Below are 23,529 nucleotides of genomic sequence, written 5' to 3' on the forward strand. Positions count from 1 at the left end.
CGCACAGCCCGCCAGCCCATAACAATGAGGGCTGCGGGGGGGGGGGGGTTAAAAATGAAAAGATGTGTCATTTTTAAGTTTCTGATCCCCGTGGAAACTTCTGAATTGACCTGCGGTTTGAGTGATTGCCGATACGGGGGGGTGGGGGAGGTCACAGGACCCCCCTCGGAATTGTCACAGAGTGCCTGCTGAATGATTTCAGCAGACACTCTGTTCCGATCATCGCCCGCCGCACGGCAGTGATCGGAAATACACAGGACGTACCTGTACACCAGTGGCGTTGCGAGGGGGGTGCGGGGGGTGCGGCCCCCACCGGGTGACACCAGTCTGATGGGGTGTCACCCGCCCGACCGCCAGAGTTCTCCTTGACTAACTAACTTTAGGCAGGGCTGGCGCTGCCTCCACCAATGAGAAGAGGGATGGGAGGAGGAGGGGAGGGGCTGACCTGTAATACAAATACTGGAGGCGGGTGCCGGAATCAAATAGCCGGCACCCGACCTCTATGACAGGGAGCGGCACCTGAGGGGTTAACTGCCACTGATCGCAGACCCCTATCATAGAGGTCGGGTGCCGGCTATTTCATTTCGTATTTGTATTAACATTGAGTGCGCCCCCCCAGTATAATAAACATTGGTGGCGCAGTGGGAAGTGCCAATGAGGGTTAAAAAAAATAAATAAAAATTAACTCACCTCCTCCAGTTGATCGCGTAGCTGCCGGTCTCCTGTTCTATCTTCAGGACCTGTGGTGACATCACTGAGCTAATCACATGGTCCATTACCATGGTGATGGATCATATGATGTACCATGTGATGACCACAGTGATGTCACCACAGGTCCTTTGACAGGTCCTGAAGATAGAACAGGAGACCGGCAGCTGCGCGATCAATTGGAGGAGGTGAGTTAATTTTTATTTATTTTTTTTAACCCTCATTGGCACTTCCCACTGCGCCACCAATGTTTATTATACTGGGGGGGGGGGGGCGCTCTCAATGTTTATTATACTGGGGGGGGGGGCGCTCTCAATGTTTATTATACTGGGGGGGCGCTCTCAATGTATATTATACTGGGGGGGGGCGCTCTCAATGTTTGATATACTGGGGGGGGCGCTCTCAATGTTTATTATACTGGGGGGCGCTCTCAATGTTTATTATACTGGGGGGCGCTCTCAATGTTTATTATACTGGGGGGCGCACTCAATGTTTATTATACTGGGGGGGCGCACTCAATGTTTATTATACTGGGGGGGCGCTCTCAATGTTTATTATACTGGGGGGGCGCTCTCAATGTTTATTATACTGGGGGGGGCGCACTCAATGTTTATTATACTGGGGGGGCGCTCTCAATGTTTATTATACTGGGGGGGCGCACTCAATGTTTATTATACTGGAGGGGCGCACTCAATGTATATTATACTGGGGGGGCGCTCTCAATGTATATTATACTGGGGGGGCGCTCTCAATGTATATTATACTGGGGGGGCACTCTCAATGTATATTATACTGGGGGGGCGCTCTTAATGTTTGATATACTGGGGGGGCGCTCTCAATGTTTATTATACTGGGGGGGCGCTCTCAATGTTTATTATACTGGGGGGCGCTCTCAATGTTTATTATACTGGGGGGCGCACTCAATGTTTATTATACTGGGGGGGCGCACTCAATGTTTATTATACTGGGGGGGCGCTCTCAATGTTTATTATACTGGGGGGGCGCTCTCAATGTATATTATACTGGGGGGGCTATCTCAATGTTTGATATACTGGGGGGGGCGCTCTCAATGTTTATTATACTGGGGGGGCGCTCTCAATGTTTATTATACTGGGGGGCGCTCTCAATGTTTATTATACTGGGGGGCGCACTCAATGTTTATTATACTGGGGGGGGCGCACTCAATGTTTATTATACTGGGGGGGGCGCTCTCAATGTTTATTATACTGGGGGGGCGCTCTCAATGTTTATTATACTGGGGGGGCGCTCTCAATGTTTATTATACTGGGGGGGCGCACTCAATGTTTATTATACTGGGGGGGCGCTCTCAATGTTTATTATACTGGGGGGGCGCACTCAATGTTTATTATACTGGGGGGCGCACTCAATGTTTATTATACTGGGGGGGCGCTCTCAATGTTTATTATACTGGGGGGGCGCTCTCAATGTTTATTATACTGGGGGGGCGCTCAACATAAAGCATGTTGCGATTTTCACGCAGCGCACAAGTGATGCGTGAAAATCACCGCTCATCTGCACAGCCCCATAGAAGTGAATGGGTCCAGATTCAGTGCGGGTGCAATGCGTTCACCTCACGCATTGCACCCGCGCAGAAATCTCACCCATGTGAAAGGGGCCTAAGGGTGAATAGGACAAGGGTTCCAGCCCCTAAGGGGGCTAATAGTAAGTGAAAATAAAACACAAACACTAAGGCTACTTTCACACTTGCGGCAGTGTGATCCGGCGGGCAGTTCCGTTGTCAGAACTGCCTGCCAGATCCACCGATCTTGATGTGACTAAAAGCATTTATGAGATGCATCCGGATGCGGATCCATCTCACAAATGCATTGCAAGAATGAATCCATGTCTCCGCTTGTCTTGCGGACAGACGGATCCGTCTTGTATCTTTTTACACATTTTTACCGGCATGCGCAGACCGGAAGGACGGATCCTGCATTCCGGTATTTTGAATGCCGGATCTGGCACTAATACGTTCCTATGGGGGAAAATGCCGGATCCGGCATTCAGGCAAGTCTTCAGTTTTTTTCGCTGGAGATAAAACCGTAGCATGCTGCGGTTTTATCTTTTGCCTGATCAGTCAAAATGACTGAACTGAAGACATCCTGATGCATCCTGGACGGATTACTCCATTCAGAATGCATGGGGATATGCCTGATCAGTTCTTTTCTGGTATAGAGCCCCTAGGACGGAACTCTATGCCAAAAAAGAAAAACACTAGTGTGAAAGTACTCTAAAATATTAAGTTTAAATCCCCCCTTTCCCAATTTTACATATAAAAAATATATACAATAAACATATTACATAGCGCTGCGCCCAAAAAGTCCAAACTATTAAATTATTAAAAAATATCTCCTATGCGGTGAGCATTCGCCATTTTTTAGTCACCTTGTCACCCCAAAAAATAGGATAGGACTGTTCTATTATGGGCCGAACATTTCATAAAATGCGAAATGCACGTGGCTTTTTTGCTTGGTATTGAGTATCGCAATACTTTATGGTGATGAAAGCGAATCAAAATTTTGGTATTGAAACAACCCTACGCCGATCTGATCGGCGTAGCGTTGTCACGATACCAAAATTTTCATTCGGTTTTGATTTGGCGACTAAAAATGTAATTTGGCTCCTAAATTTTTCAGTTCAGGAGCCAATGGCTACTAGGTATTTTTTTTAGTCTGGAGCCCTACTATCAGAGGCCGGCGCAGGCGGCGCGATGACGTCATCGCGCCGCCTGAGCCCTGAGCCGTACACAGCGCGGGACACAGGCCAGAAGAGGCCTGCATCGCATCGCTGCCAAGGAGGTAAGTGTTTTTTTTTTTTTCTGTACAATACTGATGGCTAGTGGCACATGATAGGGGGGGCCGCCTATGGCTACTGGCACATGATAGGGGGGCCCTATGGCTACTGGCACATGATAGAGGGGCCCTATGGCTACTGGCACATGATAGAGGGGCGCCTATGGCTACTGGCACATGTTGATGGGGGGCTTAGGCTACTGGCACATGATTAAGGGGCATCTATGAGGGCACATTTCACTGGCACATTATTGGGGGACATATATGGGGGCACTTCTTACTGGCACATTATTGGTGGCACTATAGGGGCATCTACTGTGGCCACAAAGAAAGGTTATTTTATATGGGGGCTCTGTATAGGGGCATTTTATACTGGGACACATTGTGTTGGGTACTATGGGGAAGGGGGGAGAGGACTACTACGGGGCACTGAGAAGGGGTATTTTATGCTTACAAATTATGGGGGACACTGAGGGCATCTACTGGCGCACTATATATCGGGCATTTTATACTGGTACATTATGGGGGCACTAGGGGGGAGAGGAGCACTATGGGGGCATTTACTGGTGTCACTATATAGGGGTATTTTATACTGGCACATTATGGAGGCACTATGGGGACATTAGCTCAACTGGGGACATTACAGGGGGGGTATTTTTTGCACTGACACATAAGGAGAATTATTTCTACTGGGGGAAGGCATTATGGTGGGCGTTATTACTCCCCATGGTATGACCCCCTAGTAGCAGCACCAGCCTCTCCCTGCTCTGCTATCCCTCTGCCGCTTCTCCAAATCCTTATTATGAAATCTTTCTCATTAGGATAAAACACATCATCAGCTCCGCCGAGCCCCCGGCCAAGTGTGGAAGTGGCGTCCGAGATCCCCAAGGGCCAAGCCAAGTAATTGTAAGTTTTCATATGAAATATGTTTGTTATACACATATAGCCTACACTGTCAGGTGTCACCCAGGGGGGGTGACACCATTTTCTACCGCACCGGGTGACACCAGTCCTAGCAACTCCACTGCTGTACACCCTGTGTCCTTAAGTACCGGGACATCAGGGCGTACCTGTATGCCCTGTGTCCCCAAGAGGTTAAAGGGTTTGTCTCATTCAAATGACCATAGTAAGTTCCAGCCACTGGTGGCCAGCGATCGACTGTTAATGTAACCTCCATAATAGTGAATAAAAGCTACGAAAACAGCAAGGGGTTGGCCACTTTCTTGCTACTGTTAATGAATGTTATGTAAGATGACAATATGGCATTTAGTAATATAGCCTTTTAAATATGCGCCATTTTCTATATTTCATAAAGTATGCACTTTGTTGTCCCAGTCTTTTGCCTGTCCATAAAAGGTCTGCCGATGGGGGGTCATGTGACCAGTAAAAAATTATTCCAGACACATAACTCAGCCTCCTCCATTCAAATACACTGCCATCTGTGCTTGCACTGTTAGGAGTTTAGTGTAGGTCAATGTGTCTGAATAGAGGAGGATGAGTGATGTGTGTGGTCACGTGACCCTCCATCAGCAGGCCATCTTATGGACAGTACAAAAGAGTTGCCCAAAAAAGGGTTATGGCTTATGAAATAAAATAAAGTAAAATAAAATAAAATGACTCACTTCACTGAGAAGGAGGTCTATGGGATAGACCTCCTCCTCAGTGAAGTGAGTCATTTTATTTTATTTTACTTTATTTTATTTTATTTCATCTCACCAGAGCTTTGCTTTGGCCTTTACAAAAGGTTCTCCACTACTGTCATTTCGATTTATTTGGACTAAATAGTCTCTACATAGTGAATAACAGAGGATATGGCGCCGTTCTCTTTGTATCTTCATTCATTCTTGTAGTAGTTTTATCTACTCATCCAGCCACCAAAGGCAGTCGTTCCTCTAATACACTTCTCTGTGCAAATGAATCCCTTTCTTCTCCTCCCTGTGGCGCCCTGCTTGTTGTCTTAAGACCCTTTTGGGTACCCCAAGAATGTTTTTTCGACTAACACTCTCTTTTTTTCGCTGAAAACTTTAGTTTTTTTCATTTATCTTTCCATAGTATGCTGCCCTTTAATGACAGATCCTTTCAAAAAATAAAATCCTAAAGCAACAATATAAAAAAACGGAAGTGAAAGACCTAAAAGAGCTATATCGGTAAGACTTATAGTGTCATATTACAATGTCACACAGAGTTTGCGTTTATATAGAAGTGGTGCATTAAACTGCCATTATTCACTAATGAAATAATACAATCTATAAAGGTCTCATATACACGACTGTATGTATTTTGTGTTCTGCAAATTGGGGATACGCAAAATACGGATACCGTCTGTGTTACATCCATGTTTATTGTGGACCCATTTACTTCAATAGATCCGTGGTCTGCATTTTGCAGCAAAGTATAGGACATGTTTTATCTCTTTGCAGACATGCCGATGCAGAAAGCAATCGGATAATTTGTGTGCTTTCCACATATGTATTTCCATTTTGCAAAAAGATAGAATATATCCGCAAAATGTAGACCATGGACTTATTGAAATCAGAGGCTCACAGACCCCATCCATATTTTGTGTATCCACGATTAGTGGACCTCAAACCGGATGTGGTCATGTGTATAAGGCCTAAAGATCATGTCCCCATATTATTCAGTTAGAACTTGGGTATTAATAACTTTTATGAACCACCTTGAAATAACTTGATATAAATTACCTGGTTCACAGTTCAGAAAGTTTACAAATGAAGCATGTAACTTTGAAGCCTTATTAAACCTGACATAGCGCTACGTAGAGAAAGGTTTTGTGAGTCGTTGCTAAGCGCAAATCCAAGGCTGCTCACAAAGGCGGAATACACTGAAAAGAGTAAAAATGGGTCAGTTTTTGTGCTCAGAAGTTGGAATCCAAGAAGCTTTGTCAAGTACAAGTTGCTTAAGGCATCAATTTACTGTCCTAAGATATAAATCAGGAAGCCATTCAAAAAGATGCTAGGACTTCAAAAGCAATGAGCATCTGAGAAGGCATTTGTTTGTTTGACCTAATAACTGTTTAACCTGAACTACACATTTCTTTGTTAGATGTGGTATTATGCAAAAAACGTTCTGTTAAAAAACGTTCTGTAACACATCTCCCTTGCTTCTCATCATCTATTCCTTCCTTTACAAAAAACACTTATTTTCAGGCAATGCAGTGGACACCCGGCTGTAATGGCTAAGGAATTAGCTCAGATTCTGGCTGTTTAATACCTTGGATGCTGCAGTCAGTAGCAGCCATGGCATCTAAGAGGTTTACAGAGGGAGAGGGGTCCCTATCTGTACCCCATTGTGTCCACTGTGACTCGATCAAGGGGTTCTGGTAGTGGTCATGGGAACTGGATCCCTAACAACAGATGCCTAATAGGCCTTACTAGAGGCAAGGTCTAATACAGAGGTCTCAATCATGTGCGTAGTCCATAAATGTAAATGTGGTTACGACTAAGAACACACCTGTATTCGAAAAACGTCAACCATGCTGGGGTGAAGGTTTGTGTCCATGTGAGTTACATGCTACAAGAAAGAAAGAAAGAAAGAAAGAAAGGCAACTGAGTTATTACTGCTGGAACCATCTTTTCCTCTTATAGTCTCAATTATGTGGCCTGCAGGACACATGTGGTCCCTGAGACACTTATGTGTGGTCCGCAACCCTGTGAGTTTAAAGTCAGCCACGGGAGCCTATGGTTTCCATCCCCACAGTTCAGCCTCATAGCCCGCAGGACATTAGACCTGAAGACTATGAGGCATCAAGAAGGCACCAAAGCCCTACTGCTATACAGACACATTCCACCAACTTTTCTATTCGCCCTTTCCTATATTATTGCGTCATTTTTATTAGGGTTGGACTAGCCCACCGGAGTGCCAGAGCATTCTCCAGTGGGCCCAGTGTCTGAAGCCACAGTGGGCCCCCAAAAGTCCAGGAGAAAAATCCCAGTTGGAGCTAATCACTTGCTACTCGGGTCTATTTCTTTGATTCAAAACTATTGCACTTTATGAATGATATAGGGATTGGGCCCCAAGAATAATCTGCTCTGGTTGGGCCCAAGGAAACCCAGTCCGACCCTGTTTTTTATATTTTTCTAGTCGACTATAGTCTACTGTTTTTTAAATTCATTTTATTTTTGCTGACCCAAGAGAAGGACATCTGCTGGCATAAAATATGTGTATCATAAATTGTCATAATGAACAGATTTACTATGAGAGTTAGGAACATGTACATCTATAAAAAGCCAAGGTTTCCAAGAAAAGACCTAGACTTTGCATCACATGGTCTTTATGACCTTGTCAGCAATCAGTAATGTTACCTCCTTCCTGGTCCATAATGCCCAGACAAACAACCGCTACATTGCTGTTCTCATAGTCTAGAGATTTCTACCATTCCTAGTCAAGGAGTAGTAAATATGATGCGGTGCCCAAACACAAAATCACTGTACGCTTCATACATCCTATGCCTATATTCCATGCTAGACTTATGCTAGGACACTAGAACTGATTTCATTATCTACAGGACTTTTTTTTTATAAACTAGAGCAGGAAATGGAGGTTAATAGACGTTATAGAGACTGAGCTGTAATATGATCTGCTCTATATGCAATGTATATGACCACATACAGGCTGAAGCAGAATGAGGGCACAAGCATGGGATTACAGATCTACATGGATGTTCTACATACTTGAAGAATATCTGACATTATATTTGTCAATTATGGTAAAATATAATTATGAAATCTATTAAATAAAGGAGGCCATGCAACAAAAGCAGCACATACCATTGATAGAACCATAGCACGGCTGTCCTCTCATGGGCCAGACAGGTTTTAGGACCCACAGGGAGCACAGCCCAGGTGTGATTGCACTTATTATATCCTGTGATTGTACTTCTGCTTGAAGGGGTTGCCCACCTTTTATTAAGTGATGGCGTATCACCAGGATAGGTCCTCATTAGCTGATCAGTGGGGGTCCGACATACTATACTTTTAATTATGGACCCTGAAACAGCATGATAGCCAGTAATGAACTTACTGTTATATATTAGGATCATAGAAAATAAATGACTGCTACCGATTAAGATGAATGCCACAGGGATAAGAAAACTGTTACATTCCAGTGTGAATGTGCCACACTGTGAAAAATGTTACCGTCCTGAATAGTATGCTTATTCCATTCCAATTACTCCCACGCCGTAATGCAAACTGCTGCCTAGCAACATACGTATTCCCATACGACAAGTCTGGATGCTACATCCCAGGGAATCTGCTCTAGTTGTGAGATTCACGTCATTAGTCACTGCTAAATCTTCATATACTGGTGCTAATTCAAGTTGCTAGCTTTGTCAGTATTTTGCATCACTACGTGAATTACACATACTGCACGAAGTAAGTAGATGACAGCAGTCTGGAACATGGTTCAGGTGGGATCTCCACTACATCCAGCACTCGTAGCATTTCTTTGCTAATTAAGGCTAGGTTCCCACTAGCGGCAGCCTTCTCCAGCAGGCTGTTTCAGAGGGTGAACAGCCTGTCGCATCCGTGCTGCTGCTAGTGCACTCATGCCGCCGGAGGTACGCTCCGGCCCCATTGAATATAATGGGGGCAGGCTGGAGTTCCTGCGGTAGCATGGCAAACATGCCAAGAGGCGGGCGGAATAAAACTACGACATGTTGTAGTTTTATTCCAGCTGCCTCTCGAACCACCACCTGTGGTGACCACACTGAATCTCTGGCTTAGAGAATAGTTTTGTCACCTTAGACAGACACATACAGGTGATGTTTCTAGTCACATTTGTTCAGGCATTGCAAAAGTTCACATCAGAGGTGGAGCTATCATTGATGATATTGGATCCTGATGTTGGACATGTTATTCCTAAAAGGGTTAAATCATAGAACAGATCTTATTTTAAACTACTAGGCGGTCATTTATTATTGTTTTTACTCCCCTTTGCCCGTCTTATTCATCATTCACCCGTTTTAAAATGGTATTAAACTACGCCAGCAAGGGAGCTGGCATACTTTAAAGCTTGTCACACCTGTCTTGCCTGTGCCTCTACAAAATTTGGCGCATCTGCCACCAGTGCAGGGGTGTTAAGACTGGCATCTAAATTGCTGTTTTGTTTGCACACCTGTGTCCTTTTTTAATTGGTTTTGTCACTGGGAGGCGTGTCTTGGTGCATGCTTATATTCCTGGTCTTATAGTTAGTACCCATCTATGATTAAGGACACTGTTGGGTCAGAAACCTGTCAGATTGGTTCTGTTTTGTCAATGTATGGACACACTGTAATGACTTTCTAACCATGTTGGAATAAAAGTTTTTTTATTTTTAACCATTGGAGTGCTGAATCAATCTTTCATCAAGCACTTTTCTACGGTTGAAGCAGCAGGGATTCTGTGCACCCACCTGGCCGTGAGCTGACAGATTGTTTATCTGTGTCTATCCTTAGTATAGTTCACTTACCGTAATTGTGTATTCCAGAAGCGACAATGCATCATCATTTGTCAAGCATCAAACAAAGGCGGCATAGTACCGCCAAACTGACACTGTATGCAGCTTAGACATTTGTGGACTAGGCTCTGAATTCTACAGGGACACTTGCCATGTGCATGTTGGACGAATTCAAAACAAACGCCCCCCACATGACACTTGCTGACATTAACGTGCCCCCATCACTACAGTAATACAGCACAACATACCTCTTACATCCAGTGACGTCTCCTTTGATGTAGATGTTCTCTGTTCTCGTCTTCTCCTTTCAGACCTTCAGACCAGACCACCATTTTGTCGCCATTTTGCATTTCTGCAGTTTGACAACAACAAAAAAATCTTAGTTTACTACTTTTCCATCATCCTCTCATCTTCTGGACAAATTATCCTACTACTCCCAATACTGTGCCGCTGTGCTCCCCAATACTATACTGCAGAAATAGATAATACCCCTGATAATACTAGTACCACACAAAGCACCCCATATAAAATACCCCTTCTTTGTGGCCTCAGTAGAAGCCCCCATAGTGCCCCATAATTATGTGCCAGTATCAAGTGCCTCTCCATGCCCCCATGTGCCAGTAACAAGTGCCTCTCCATGCCCCCCATGAGCCAGTAACAAGTGCCTCTTCATGCCCCCCATGTGCCAGTAACAAGTGCCTCTCCATACCCCCATGTGCCAGTAACAAGTGCCTCTCCATGCCCCCCATGTGCCAGTAACAAGTTCCTCTCTATGCCCCCCATGTGCCAGTAACAAGTGCCTCTCTATGCCCCCCATGTGCCAGTAACAAGTGCATCTCCATGTCCCCCATGTGCCAGTAAGAAGTGCCTCTCCATGCCCCCCATGTGCCGGTAACAAGTGCCTCTCCATGCCCCCATGTGCCGGTAACAAGTGCCTCTCCATGCCCCCCATGTGCCAGTAACAAGTGCCTCTCTTCCCCCATGTGCCAGTATTAAGTGCCAAACCCCCCCCATGTGCCAGTAACAAGTGCCTCTCCTCCCCCCATGTGCCAGTATCAAGTGCCAACCCCCATGCGCCAGTATCAAGTGCCGGCCCCATGTGCCAATATCAAGTGCTAACTCCCCCATGTGCCAGTATCAAGTGCCAAACCCCCCCATCCTCATGTGCCAGTATCAAGTGCCTCCCGCTCCCCCCATGTGCCAGTATCAAGTGCCACCCCCCCCCCATCTCTGGTCCCACTGTCACTGTCGAGATCCTGTTGTTATTTGTACCTGTTGCTGTTGGCTGTGTGTGGGCCTTCCCTGGCAGACAGTGGCTGGCTGACGCTCGCTCGCTCCTTCTTCTCTGGGGGCGGAGCTGGCAGTGCCAACATCACAGAAGACACTCTCTCAAAGAGGCAGGCAGCAGAGAGGGGCTCAGAGCGGCCGCGGGCCCCCTGCAGTGTGTCTCGCCGGCGCCACCTCAGTCTTTCCATTAGTCCGGACTCCAGGACCATCCGCTTAGCGCAGTGCTGTTCGTTATAGTTAGTTGCTGGCCGGCGCTTGGGGCCCCTAAGGACTTGGGGACAATTGCCCCCCTTGCCTATATGGAAGCGCCGGCCCTGGTGGCAGCCCATTCCCACTACTGTCCGATTCTCTTGGACGCACATGGGTGCTTCCTTACTCACTCCTCCCATTTTGCCTGTTTGCCCATACCTGCTGCCCTCCTCATCCTTACAACAGCTGGCCTGGCTGCTTGAGTCTCGTTCTCCTCTTTGTTGCCCAGTTTTTCCTGCCCATAGGGCACAGGTTTTTCCTGGCTAATGCATGCACACATGCCCTAATTCTTCACCAGCCTATGGCTGACTGTCTAAGGATATTTTAGGCACCTTAGGGTGCCTGAGTTTTAGGTTGTCTTAGCTTGCTAGTTCCAAGTGAAGGTGTGCTGTTCCTGTCTGTCTGCCTGTGTACCGAATTCTGCCTAACTACCGATTCTAACCCTCTGCTGCCTGACCCGACCTCTGATTCTTTAGCCTACTGATCCTTTGCTGTCTGCTCTGACCTTAGATTAGTTTCAAACGAACTCTGCCTGTCCTGACCTCTGCCTGCTTTCTGACTATGAGTATTGTCTGATCCCTCAGCGGTTCACTGTAATTACACTACTCCACTGCTGCAATGTCAACATTCAGCAGGTAAACAGTGAAGAGAAAGCCGCGCTCACATGATTGCTGCATCCTCTTCAAACAGCTGACTAGTGGTCATTAGGATAGGTCATTAATATGAGAAAAACTGACAACCCCTTTAAATAAAGGGGGTAATTTATTATACTGTTATACACCTATATTAGGAGTATTTCAGGCACATATGGCGACGCAATGGCTCCAGCCGCCATCTGCGACTTTTCCCCACTCACACTAGGTCTAAAATTGTGGGCGTGGCATGGGTGGGGAAGGGGATGGGCCCGGAGGCCGTCTGATTTACAATTTCTGATTTACCACTGAGAAGTGAGCTCCACAGAACAGGAAAACAGGATATATTTTAACCGCTTCCTGACGCAACCATTTTAGAATTTTTTACGTTCATACAACCATATGAATTTTTTTTTTTTGTGGGACAAGTTGCACTTTCCGATGGAACCATTCAATAGTCCACACAATGTATTAGGAATATCATTATTAATAGGGTGGAACTGGGGTGTCATTATTCTACAGGTTTAATTTTAATGTATTTACTGTGCAGTAATAACGACATGACAACTTTATTCTGCAGGGCAGTACAATTTCTGTGAGTTTTAATACCTAAAAAATATTCACAATAATATCAAACCAAATACCAGCAGTGAGAAAACCTAACCTATATGTAGTTGGATACAAATATCATTGGGGCTGAGTACATGTATCTATAAAATTAACACACAAGCTGAGTACATATGTCTTTAGACGTTCGGCCTTCACAAGATTATTATGGACATCTAATCTTCCATGGCAGGCAGATGAAGGCCGAACTTCAGTGATATTGTGGCTATTTTTAATCCGGGATTATATTAATTATTTCTAAAGACATATGTACTCAGCTTGTGTGTTAATTTTATAGATACATGTACTCAGCCCCAACGATATTTGTATCCAGCTACATATAGGTTAGGTTTTCTCACTGCTGGTATTTGGTTTGATACAGTCCTGATCAAAAGTTTAACACCACTTGAAAAATGGCAAAAAATCATATTTAGCTGGGGTGGGGCTTGATCCCATGACACTCTGCTATTGGCTGGCAGCAAGTGCCATTATAAGCTGCCAGCCAATAGAAACCAAAAAGCAGTACTGGCAAGTGCTGTGCCAGTACTGCGGATCCCAGAGTGAGAACGGCCATAGGATGAGGAGACAGCAATTGTACTCTTTCCTCCTCAGTGGGAGGTGCTCCAGCGCTGCTGCTGTATGTACTACCTGCTTTTATAATGTAAATTCCTCCTGGCTCCTGAGGCTCTAAGCTTTGGCCTCCATGGCCAGCAGAGCTGAGGGTACTTTGGCTGGCTTGGGCACGTTTAGCATAGACGTGCCCCCTGCACACCTGCCCCCTTGCAGGGGGTGAGCTAGACTAACTGGAAGTGGTCCCCACCCTTCCTGCAGGAAGTGGTACTAGCCCACTTCTCCACAGAGGGGGGTTAGAATGGAATGGAAGGTTCCATTCTCTTCTAAGTAGTAGAAATACAAATCACTTATAGAAGGGCAAGAACAATAAAAAGTCCTGCAGCTCCCAGCAGAATAAGACAGTAAAACTGGAATTTAATGGAAAAATTGAATTTATTTTTTCCAGATCTAAAAGGCAGCTACAAATGCAACCATTCAAGGTTCAAATGCTGTACATTCATACACTATAGAACAAACTCTGTGATAAGTCATATTACTGACTAAAGTGATGTGAACCAGCATCAAAGGGGCCAAGAGGCAACAAACGGAAATGGTTCCCCATTGGCAGTGGCTACTCTAGTGCCTACTTGAAAGGATGGGAGGGAGATGCCCTGATGCAGTCTCCAAGTCCACAGGGCCATGCCATAAGAAATGGGTGAGGATGTTTGTCTATTCTGCGCTTGCTAAAATATGCTACAACAGTATTCCAATCTGCACCACAGCACTTTTTCGGGCCATGCCCCACCCCTATAAACATGCACCCTTTGGCCGACACACACAGAAACACACAAACATCCCCTTACATGCTGATGTGCATGGTTACACATCTTACTGACAAAATGAATTCATCATGGCTGCCGCCAGGGAGCAAGCAGCCAGTGTCCTTTGCGATGTCATTGTCCCTGGATGCTGAGGCGCCCCATTGTGACACACACAGTGTTCCATCTATGCAGATTTTGTCAGAGGGATGCTATACAGATTTTTAAGAGGCTGCCATGTTGATTTGCACTTGGACAGGCCTGTGAATACAATGATTTAGTGCTGTGGTGAATGGATTGGATTGTACCAATGGAAACCAGCAAGAAGGCACCCTAGTCTCTACCAGGGTTGCCAACCGTCCAGAAATTTCTGGACAGTCCGCAAAAATAGGTGACTTTTTTCCTGTGTCCGTGAAAAAAAATTGATGTGTCCGAGATTTTTTTTTAGGCTGGTGGTACATGACTAGATTATTTTGGTGGTGACTATCATGATTCTACAGCTCACAGTAAATGTTGGTAAAGAGTTATTATCAGTATATTGAGCTATAGAAATGTATTACTTATAATCTTCTTCATTCATTATGGTTTTCCAATTTGTCCTTAAAAAATGTAGGCTGTCTGTGATTTTGGGATAAGTTGTCCAGAAAAAAGAAAAATTCTGGTTGGCAACTCTTGACTGCTTTATGCTTCCCCTGCAGTGCTGGGCTGGAATCTGCTTTTGGAAACCTCAACCAAGTAGGGTGGGTACAGAGGTCCTGGGTAAGTGTGGTACCAGCACAACACGTGGATCTTACAGACAGGCTCATTCATTATCTCACTGGCCCAAAAAATCTATAGAACGTATGCCATTCCACAAGGATGGGACATAGACACTAAACTGATGTGAATCTGGAACACAGGAACCTGCCAAGAAGCAACAAATTATTGTCCACCGGCGGTGGCCACTCTGGTGCCCGACCTTAAAGTGACAGCAGGGCGGTAAACCAATGTACTCTCCAAGTGCATAGGGCTATTCCATCAGAATCGGTGAGGTGGTTTGTCTGCACTCAACAAAATATGCTGCAATGATATTCTAATTTTTACAAAACCATCTTGTCGGGCCCGGCCCCTTCCTTATGGAAGTGCACCACTGGCTGACACACACAAACTTGCCCTTATCTGCTGTTGTGCACAGCTGCACGCCTTTACGATACATTACCGGTAATCCATCATAGTTGCCACCAGGAATTCAAGCAGCTGGGGCCCTTTGTGATGTCATTGTCCCTGGATGCTGAGGGTCCACCGGAATACTGTCACGATGGGGAGTGGGGGAAACCCCCTACCGTGTCGTATCAAAGGGAAAAAGGGGATCAGCTTGGCCAAAAAGAGAAATAAGGGAGCAGGTCACCTCCTACCGCGTCCCTAACCCTCTCCCTGACTCACCGTATGAGTGGACCCCAATGGTGGGACGGCTCATACACTGGATACCTAATATCCTGAGTCGCTCTGGAAATCCCTCACTTAGGAGCAGGGGAGAGACGACCTGTTCATCCACAACACGGAGGAACAGGAGTCTCTGTCTGAGGCCAGGCTGCAAGGAGAGGGAACACATACAGCATATGGGGATGGCATGTAAGCGAAACCAATAACACACTTACCTGCCACAGACACACTGACTGGAACCCGTGCACAAGTGCTGGTGTCCACACCAACATTAAGGGACACAGCACACACAACAAACCACACAGGAACCCAGGACACCATAGCTGCAAAAACATGAGACAGGGGAATGTCTAGTAAACATGACACCAAACACCACCAGACATAAAACACCAAGCTAGACATACAAACACCCTGCACATAACCCACTCCATACAAATAGGGAAAGGAAGGGAAGGAGACACCAAGATAACATAGAACATATATGACCACAAGGGTGGCCCTCACTGGAAGGATGGTAAAGCCAGGAGCAGTGAACCACCAGCAAACACCAAGCCTGGAAGAACACATGAGCTACAGGCTTCCAGCAGAGACTAAATAGCCCAAGCAGCCACACCCACAAACACATAAACTCAGTGTTCACAAAACACTAGGAAGGGAGTAAACCCTTCCAACACCAGACAGAGGAAGGAAGCCACTTAAAGGGGAAGTGCACACACAAGCAAACTAAGCCACACGCCACAAGTTACCAGCGGCAACAGCATGCGTGGCAACCATGTCCCGGCACACACCACAAAGGCTGTGACACTGCCCCCGCATGCTGAAACAGCAACATGTTGCCGCAGGCAACCGCAAGTGTGGCAACAGTGTCACAGCGCAAACCAGAGGCCGTGACAAATACCTAGTGTCCTATCTCACCCTATGGGACCCTGGTACTAATGTCAGGACTGAGAAAACCTGCTCCTCCAAAAGGAAGGACGAACAGGAGTCTCCCTCAGGCCTTAATACAAATGACAGGCAAATTTAACACACAAAATAACGCAAACAAAATACAAAAGGGAAAGAAAACACTTAACTTCAAGTGGCTATGGCAGCACCAGGAACTCAGCCGAGATCCACACACCAGCTATCCACAACTCCAACAAAAGCTATAAACCGCATAGCATAGAGGGAGAAACAACAATAAATAGAAAAAGTTAAATGACCATAATAGCCACACCTCGGAAAAGAATGTGTGGCAAGCACCAGAAACTAAGTAAAGAAGAAAAAAGTAGAGAACAGAGGAGCGCCAAGAAGCTGGAAAAAAATGTCCAGGAATTTAATTGCACCTGTAGGTGTGCCCAATGTGGCTAAAGAGAGCTCTTAAAGAGTTTGGACAGAAGACACTGAATGCCAAGGGGCAGAGGATATCTGCATCAAAGAAGAACTGGGTGAACCCAAGGTGTAGATGATGATTTATAGTGCAAAGTAGGGACACAGTGGTTCTATAGGAGAACTATTATCTCTCTAAAATCAAATGGTGGTAAAGAGAGTGTAAAAATAATATGATATAATAAAACTAATAAAATTACATGGTTAAAAGAACTGCAAATAAGGTCCACTATGTGGATTCCAATGTAATATTCACACAATTATTGTATCTTACTCACTTCACCGGGAAGGGTGGCGCAAGATAAGCTCAAGACACTTGTCGCCAGACCCTCCCTCGCCGAGATCGCCTGTAGAATGGTTAAAGGAGAATAACATAATATACATACATGCACATATTCATAGGAATTTATAGTGCAGAAGAAGTCGTCTTCCCACGTGGTGGAGCTTCCACCTCTGGTCACATGACCCCGGAACCGGAAGTGCGTTCCACCTGTGGAACGCATACTGAAACAAATTAAAATCACAGCCAAGGTGCTGGATATTTTGATAAAATATACATAAAACATATGTACAACCTAGATTTGGGCAACTTAGCTCCGGGAATAAGATTGATAGGACAATCATAATTCTGATGCTGAGTTAAATCCTGGCATCCACTTTCAGAAAATACATCAGCAAAATCAGATATAAAAGAGAGTAATATTTTAGTGGTTAAAGCAGAAAAAGATGTTTTCAAACAATTGTCAATGCAATAATCACCCCAATCTAGACTCTGTCTCGCTTGCCAATCAATGGTTGGATTGTGCTTCCTTAACCACGCTAAACCCAGAACCACCAAAGCAGGGAGACTCTCCAACACAAAACACAAGATGAATTCCTGATGAAAGTCACCCACTCTTAATCGGATGTCATACACCATCTGAGATAAACACTTCTGAGTTAGAGGTGCAGAATCAGAAGCAAAAATGGAAATGGAAATCTTTTTCTCCAATGCACTTGGCGACAACCCGTGCATACGGACAAACTGAGCATCAATCAGGTTCACCCCTGCCCCACTGTCGATAAACACCTCAATCCCCACAGTCTTGGACTCTAGCGCCACCTCAGCAGTCAGGAGAAATTGGGTACTACCAGTCAAAGACAAATGCACGTTCTCTGACTCTCCTCTCACCCCTCCAAAAGTCAGATGGGAATTAGACGTCCCCTTTTTTTTCCTTTTTGATGCTGAATGCATGGACATACATTGATAAAATGTCACTTTTGTCCACAGGAAAAACACACTGCTCTCCTACGACTAATACGCTTAAAAGCAGATCCAGGAGTAGCTCCCCCTAATTGCATGGGTTCGTCTCCCGAACATAGGAAAGAAAGGGGTGAGGGAATAAGGCCTGGAAACTAGGGAAAGGAGATGGACACATCCTAGTAAAACCTTAATCAAAGTCCTGAGTAACTACCAGTATGAACAGACCCCAGAGGTAGGTGAGTTCATACACTGGAATACCTAGTGTCCTAACTTACCTTATAGGACACTGGTACTAATGTCAGGACTGAAACAACTTTTTCCTCCAAAAGGAAGGACGAACAGGACTCTCCCTCAGGCCTTAATACAAATGACAGAGAATTGCAACACACAAAATAGCCCAAACAAAATACAAAAGGGAAAGAAAACACTTAACTTCAAGTGGCTATGGCAGCACCTGTAAGTCAGTTGAGATCCACACACCAGCTATCCACAACTCCAACAGAAGCTATAAACCGCATAGCATAGTGGGAGAAACAACAATAAATAGAGAAGGTTAAATGACCATAATAGCCACACCTGGGGAAAGAAGGTGTCGAAAGCACCAGCAAACACAGACATTATTTGATCCAAACAGAAAACATGTCAGATCAAACCACGTATTGCCAGTCTCACTGATCTTCTTCCACCTGTCGTGTGAATGTTAGTGATGGCTCGTTAGCGATGATCTTCACTATTATCTGTAGGTGTAGGGCCTTAAAGGTTAGGTACACCTTCTGAGGCAATTTTTGTTCATGATTGCATTTTACTCATTTTTAGCTAAAAATCATATTTTCAGTTGGCATTTATTTAAAAAAATGGAGCCGTTCTGTAACAAAGGGTTAACTGTTTTTCTAACTGTGTGACTGGTACTTTAACTTTCACTTTGTGCCATTATCTAATAAACCTTATCTCTAAACTACTAAGAAGTCATAAACACTTATTTAAGCCACATTATTATCAGTAAGATAAGAACTGAGCTATTATGATTGTTAATAATGTCAGAGAGCAGAGATAAGGAGCCCGTCAGCTCCCCAACTGATCGAAAAGACACTACTAGAGCATCTCAGCTCTCTATACATATTTTTAATAAAGACCAATTGAAAAAATGATTTTTAGCTGAAAATGAGTACAATGCACTTATAAAAAAAATTGCCCCCGAAGGTGTACACAGCCTTTAAGTCTTGGGAACACAGTGCCAATGAACTGAGGAAAGTTTCCAAACTGTAACAGTAATGGAAACAATTAGGGGTATAAAATAGAACTGGCTTAGTTGCCCATAGCAACCAATCTGATTCCACCTTTCATAATAAACAGCTACTTTGAAAAATAAAAGAATGAATCTGATTGGTTGCTGTGGACAACTAAGCCAGTTCTACTTTACACCAGTTTGGTAAGTGACCACCTTAGTCTTTATCATTACATAATAAAATACAACAGCAGCACATATGTATTATCACAGGAATGTGTTGTATACCTCATCCCAAGCTAAATTAATCAGAATTCTAAATAGCTAAGGGGTCACCAGAGAAATATCAGTGCGGATGTCCGTGCCAAAGTTCCATGGCAAAAGACGCAGTGTGAACATACCCTAAAGGCCCCTGTAGTGCCAACACTGTTTCAATAATCTGTTCCTTAAGTTGGTTAGTGCATATTTACAGTCTTGTGCTCGACTCCACTCATAGTGATGTCTTAATATGTTACTATTATGAGAATTGCTTTACAAGTGTAATAACCCACAATGACAGTTATCACACCACTTCTGTCTATATAAAAGTCATTATTCCAATTCTAAAATAATAGTGGACATGCCAGCTACTTGATGTATTCTTGTCTGTGAAAGTTCTCCTTTATCCAGGTCATATCAGTAGATAAAAGTCAGAGCAAGTGGACTTTCATTGTCATTGAAGACAATTCGCTAGTCATCCTATTGGCTTTCTCAATTAGAATGATTCTAACTGATAACGCCATTCAGAAGACTGGCATCTTTAAGGGAACATTCAAGTCTAGTTGCTCTAGTACTGATATTGACATACTGTTATTTGCCCATATGTATTAAGTTTCAAAATGGCTTTTCCAGATACAATACAGTCATAGATACACTTTCATAATCACTATTTCATGTGTGCCCTGCTATTGTACATATGGGTAAGGTTGCCCATATATAATGCAAAGGCATTAGGACTGGTCGACTATTGGCTTATAAGATAAGATAAGATAAGATGCCTTTATTGTCACTGTACAATACAATGTAATACAATGTACAATACAATGAAATGTTGTTTGGAGCAATCCTAGATGCCATGGACAGAGGAACAAGAACTGACATTTAAACTAAAGCATTACACTAGAAAAAAACAAAACAGTTCACTAGAAGGCTTTACTATTCACAGTTCACAGCATATATATAGCAAGAGCAAAGTGGAAAGTACTTGTGAGTATATACAAGCACTGATTCAGACACCACTGCAGACTTATGTGTGTAGGGGTATGCCAAATTCCCCCTAACAGGAGATGTCAGGGTGAAGGATCAGATATGTTGGATTTCAACTTGTTCTCACAGGAAATAAGCTGTCTCGGGGTCTCACAATGGTTTTTATTCCTTTCTCCTTACTGAGAAAACATGCACACTTGGCCAAGCTAGGGGCTTATGGCTATGGGGAAGTTGTGACTAAAAATCTGTAAGCTAGAAGGTGTACGAGCGCCTTAAGGCAACAAATGGAATTACAAAAAGTTTCCAAAGTTTCCTGATATTGAAATGCAAGAACTGATTTCCAATGTGTTATACCCTGAACATATGCCAGGCTCAGACACTGCCTTCATTCATCACTGTCTTACTGACTAAAATATTCCTTCCTAGCCAATCCTGGTACCAAAGTGATGAGGACGTTCAAGAAAACTTCTCCAAGCCAAATACAACGGATAAACTAAGCATCTATTGGAATGTAGAGGCAGAGCAGGCTGTAAGGACAAACATATGTAAAGAAACAGACCTCTGCCCTGCATCCCCCACACGGTGTCTATATATATAGAGGTTAGAGCATTACATGTACTCTGTTATTTGAGCCTTGTTGACAAAGAAGTCCCTCTAATTTTATCAGTACAAAGATTAGATGGACTGTTATACAGGAATGAAAAATGATATAATAACGTGCACCGATCGTCACTGCTACTCATAAGACATACAGGAACCAAATCACAAACTCTACGAGCATCAAACATCATCATAGTAAGCATTTAAAAACAGTGCATCATGTAATGTTCGTCTCTAGATTGGTAAACTACTTTACATGTGAAGCCTACTGTGGGGCACAGGCTGCGGACAGTTTGATGGTCTGCAGGGAGATGACTTCCCTCTCTGCATTCATCTAATTACAATGTATTGTACTGTGCTCATAATGCAGCCCCTCAATATTTTACACACGGAGGTACCTTTACACAAGGCAATTATCGTATAAAGTATCGTTAAATTGAGCGAAACTGCACGATTATCGAGCAGTGTAAAGGCAATGAACGATAGAGCGACAACCAACAATTAGATAGTTTGTGTGGGCACAAAAGTCATTGTTGGACATTAACGATTTCATACGTGTAAACAGGAATCGATCACTGCACGCACCATTACAGACGATTACACCATGGGAGTGTTTAAGCACACCACTCAAGTGTTCGCTTTGGTAAATGCAACAACCTGCTTTACAAACAATGGAATATGCGATCGAAATTACGATTTTGTGAATGTTAATCAGCGAGTCTAAAGGGTCATTGTTGAAACGTTCCCTATACCAAGAAACGACTCGTTCAGAGCTCAATCGTACCGATCATCGCCTCATGTAAAGATACCTTAAGTTCCTCCAAATTGGATGTAGCTAAAGAAATACCGTATATAGTTGTGTATGGTATATGACGTGGCGGACTATGGTCAGCACTGTATTCTATACCAAATTATCACTAAAAAAATAAAAAAAACTTCCCTTATTTGCCCCGCATTTAAATTATTGCAAAGGGAGGCATTGTCTCATGAAAGCATTGTCGCATACATAGTATTGAAAAAAAGATACATCTATTCCTTCTGTGTCTCGCTAAAATTGAGAACTTAGTAGTCTTCAAATTCTTACCGCAAAAAGAAAGACACTCTGCTACATAAACAGGAGCAATGATGACCCCTTAGTAGAAATAAGTACTCTTTTATAATGAAAAAAAATACAGCTTTCTTACTGTTTGTATCTATTCCTCAGAATTTTTATATGCTTGCTGTCAGACATTCTTTTTTATATAATTTGAAAAAAATAAATAAAACAGTCCTGATTGTATGCTGCTCACATCTCATTACAATTTGTCAGGACAACCAAGGACTTGTATCAATTGGACATGATCAAGACAGTTGACTTTAGGTGTAAAAAGGAATGTGTCCATTCATAGATGGTGCTAATACTCTGTGTTTCCATCTAAAAAAAAGTAGCACGTTACTTATTTCTACAGCAAATTTTCTCCAATGCGCCACCAGAAAACCACACTGAAATCTTGCAAACGGGGTTGCAGAAACCTCCTTAACATGCATGGGATGTAGATTTCTGCAAACAAACTGCACTGAAATCTGTGTCAACTCCAAGACGCGTGAACAGACTCTAACCTTACCTATTTGTGTGGAGTATGAACTCAAGTTCAGGGTTGCATTTACATTAGTGTATTGTACCATAAAATCTAACTGAGCCATGGCATCCTCATACCCATCACCTCTTTTATTTTATTTGTAAAAATAATATGCTAAGTAGAGGCAGAAAAGTGATATGATAAAAAGGGCTTCATCCTATTTATGGTCTTCCTTGGTCATTAATGTCTTGTTTCCCTAAATGATAAATACACCATCAAATTGCTAGAAAAAGACAGAAAAACACTGAAAACCAGTGAAGGTGACATTAATCTACCAGCTGGAAGAAGTTAGAAAAGTGCAGAACCGAATATCAGTTCCCTCCATCTGTCACACTGTGCGAATACATTTCCATGGGTTAATGCAGAGGCTAGATTTCCATATTGTCATAGCCTCAGAACCATATGGTTACAGTATGCAGCAGCTTACACAGCATGTCCCCAGCCAGGACACCTGCTATACTTTATGTGCAGAACTAAAACACTTTAAATCACGGGAGACAAATGTGTAAAACCTTACTTGACTTCTTCATGTTTCACACCCTCTCAATGCCTTCTTTCTTTACTTTTTTCTCCCCTGTTCAAAGCGACCTGCAGGAAAGAGCGATGTTCATAGTAGAGCAAGAGAACCTAAGAGGCAATCACTATGACTCTGTAAATAGTAGCGGGCTCTCAGCTCCCTGGTTACT

General features: G+C 43.8%; 1 protein-coding gene across 5 annotated transcripts in view; it reads right to left on the minus strand.

Annotated features, from left to right (window-relative positions):
• CEP85L (centrosomal protein 85 like) overlaps nt 1–23,525 on the minus strand; it is a 158,295-nt gene extending 134,770 nt beyond the window's left edge. Inside the window, exons 1-2 of one of the 5 annotated variants that reach the window (XM_044290723.1) lie at nt 23,361–23,524; nt 6,993–7,052 (exon numbers count right to left, since the gene is read on the minus strand). Coding sequence is in view for 2 of the 5 variants with exons in the window: in XM_044290724.1 (XP_044146659.1) it covers nt 23,361–23,373 (13 nt within the window). In the remaining 3 variants the exon portion in view is untranslated. Of the gene's footprint in view, nt 1–6,992; nt 7,053–23,360 lie in introns of all 5 variants that reach the window. The other 4 variants (XM_044290721.1, XM_044290724.1, XM_044290725.1 and 1 more) reach the window with 4 other exon arrangements.
• Nucleotides 23,526–23,529: the final 4 nt, after the last annotated feature.

Source organism: Bufo gargarizans, chromosome 4 (genome assembly GCF_014858855.1).
Source record: "Bufo gargarizans isolate SCDJY-AF-19 chromosome 4, ASM1485885v1, whole genome shotgun sequence".
NCBI classification, from domain to species: Eukaryota; Metazoa; Chordata; class Amphibia; order Anura; family Bufonidae; genus Bufo; species Bufo gargarizans.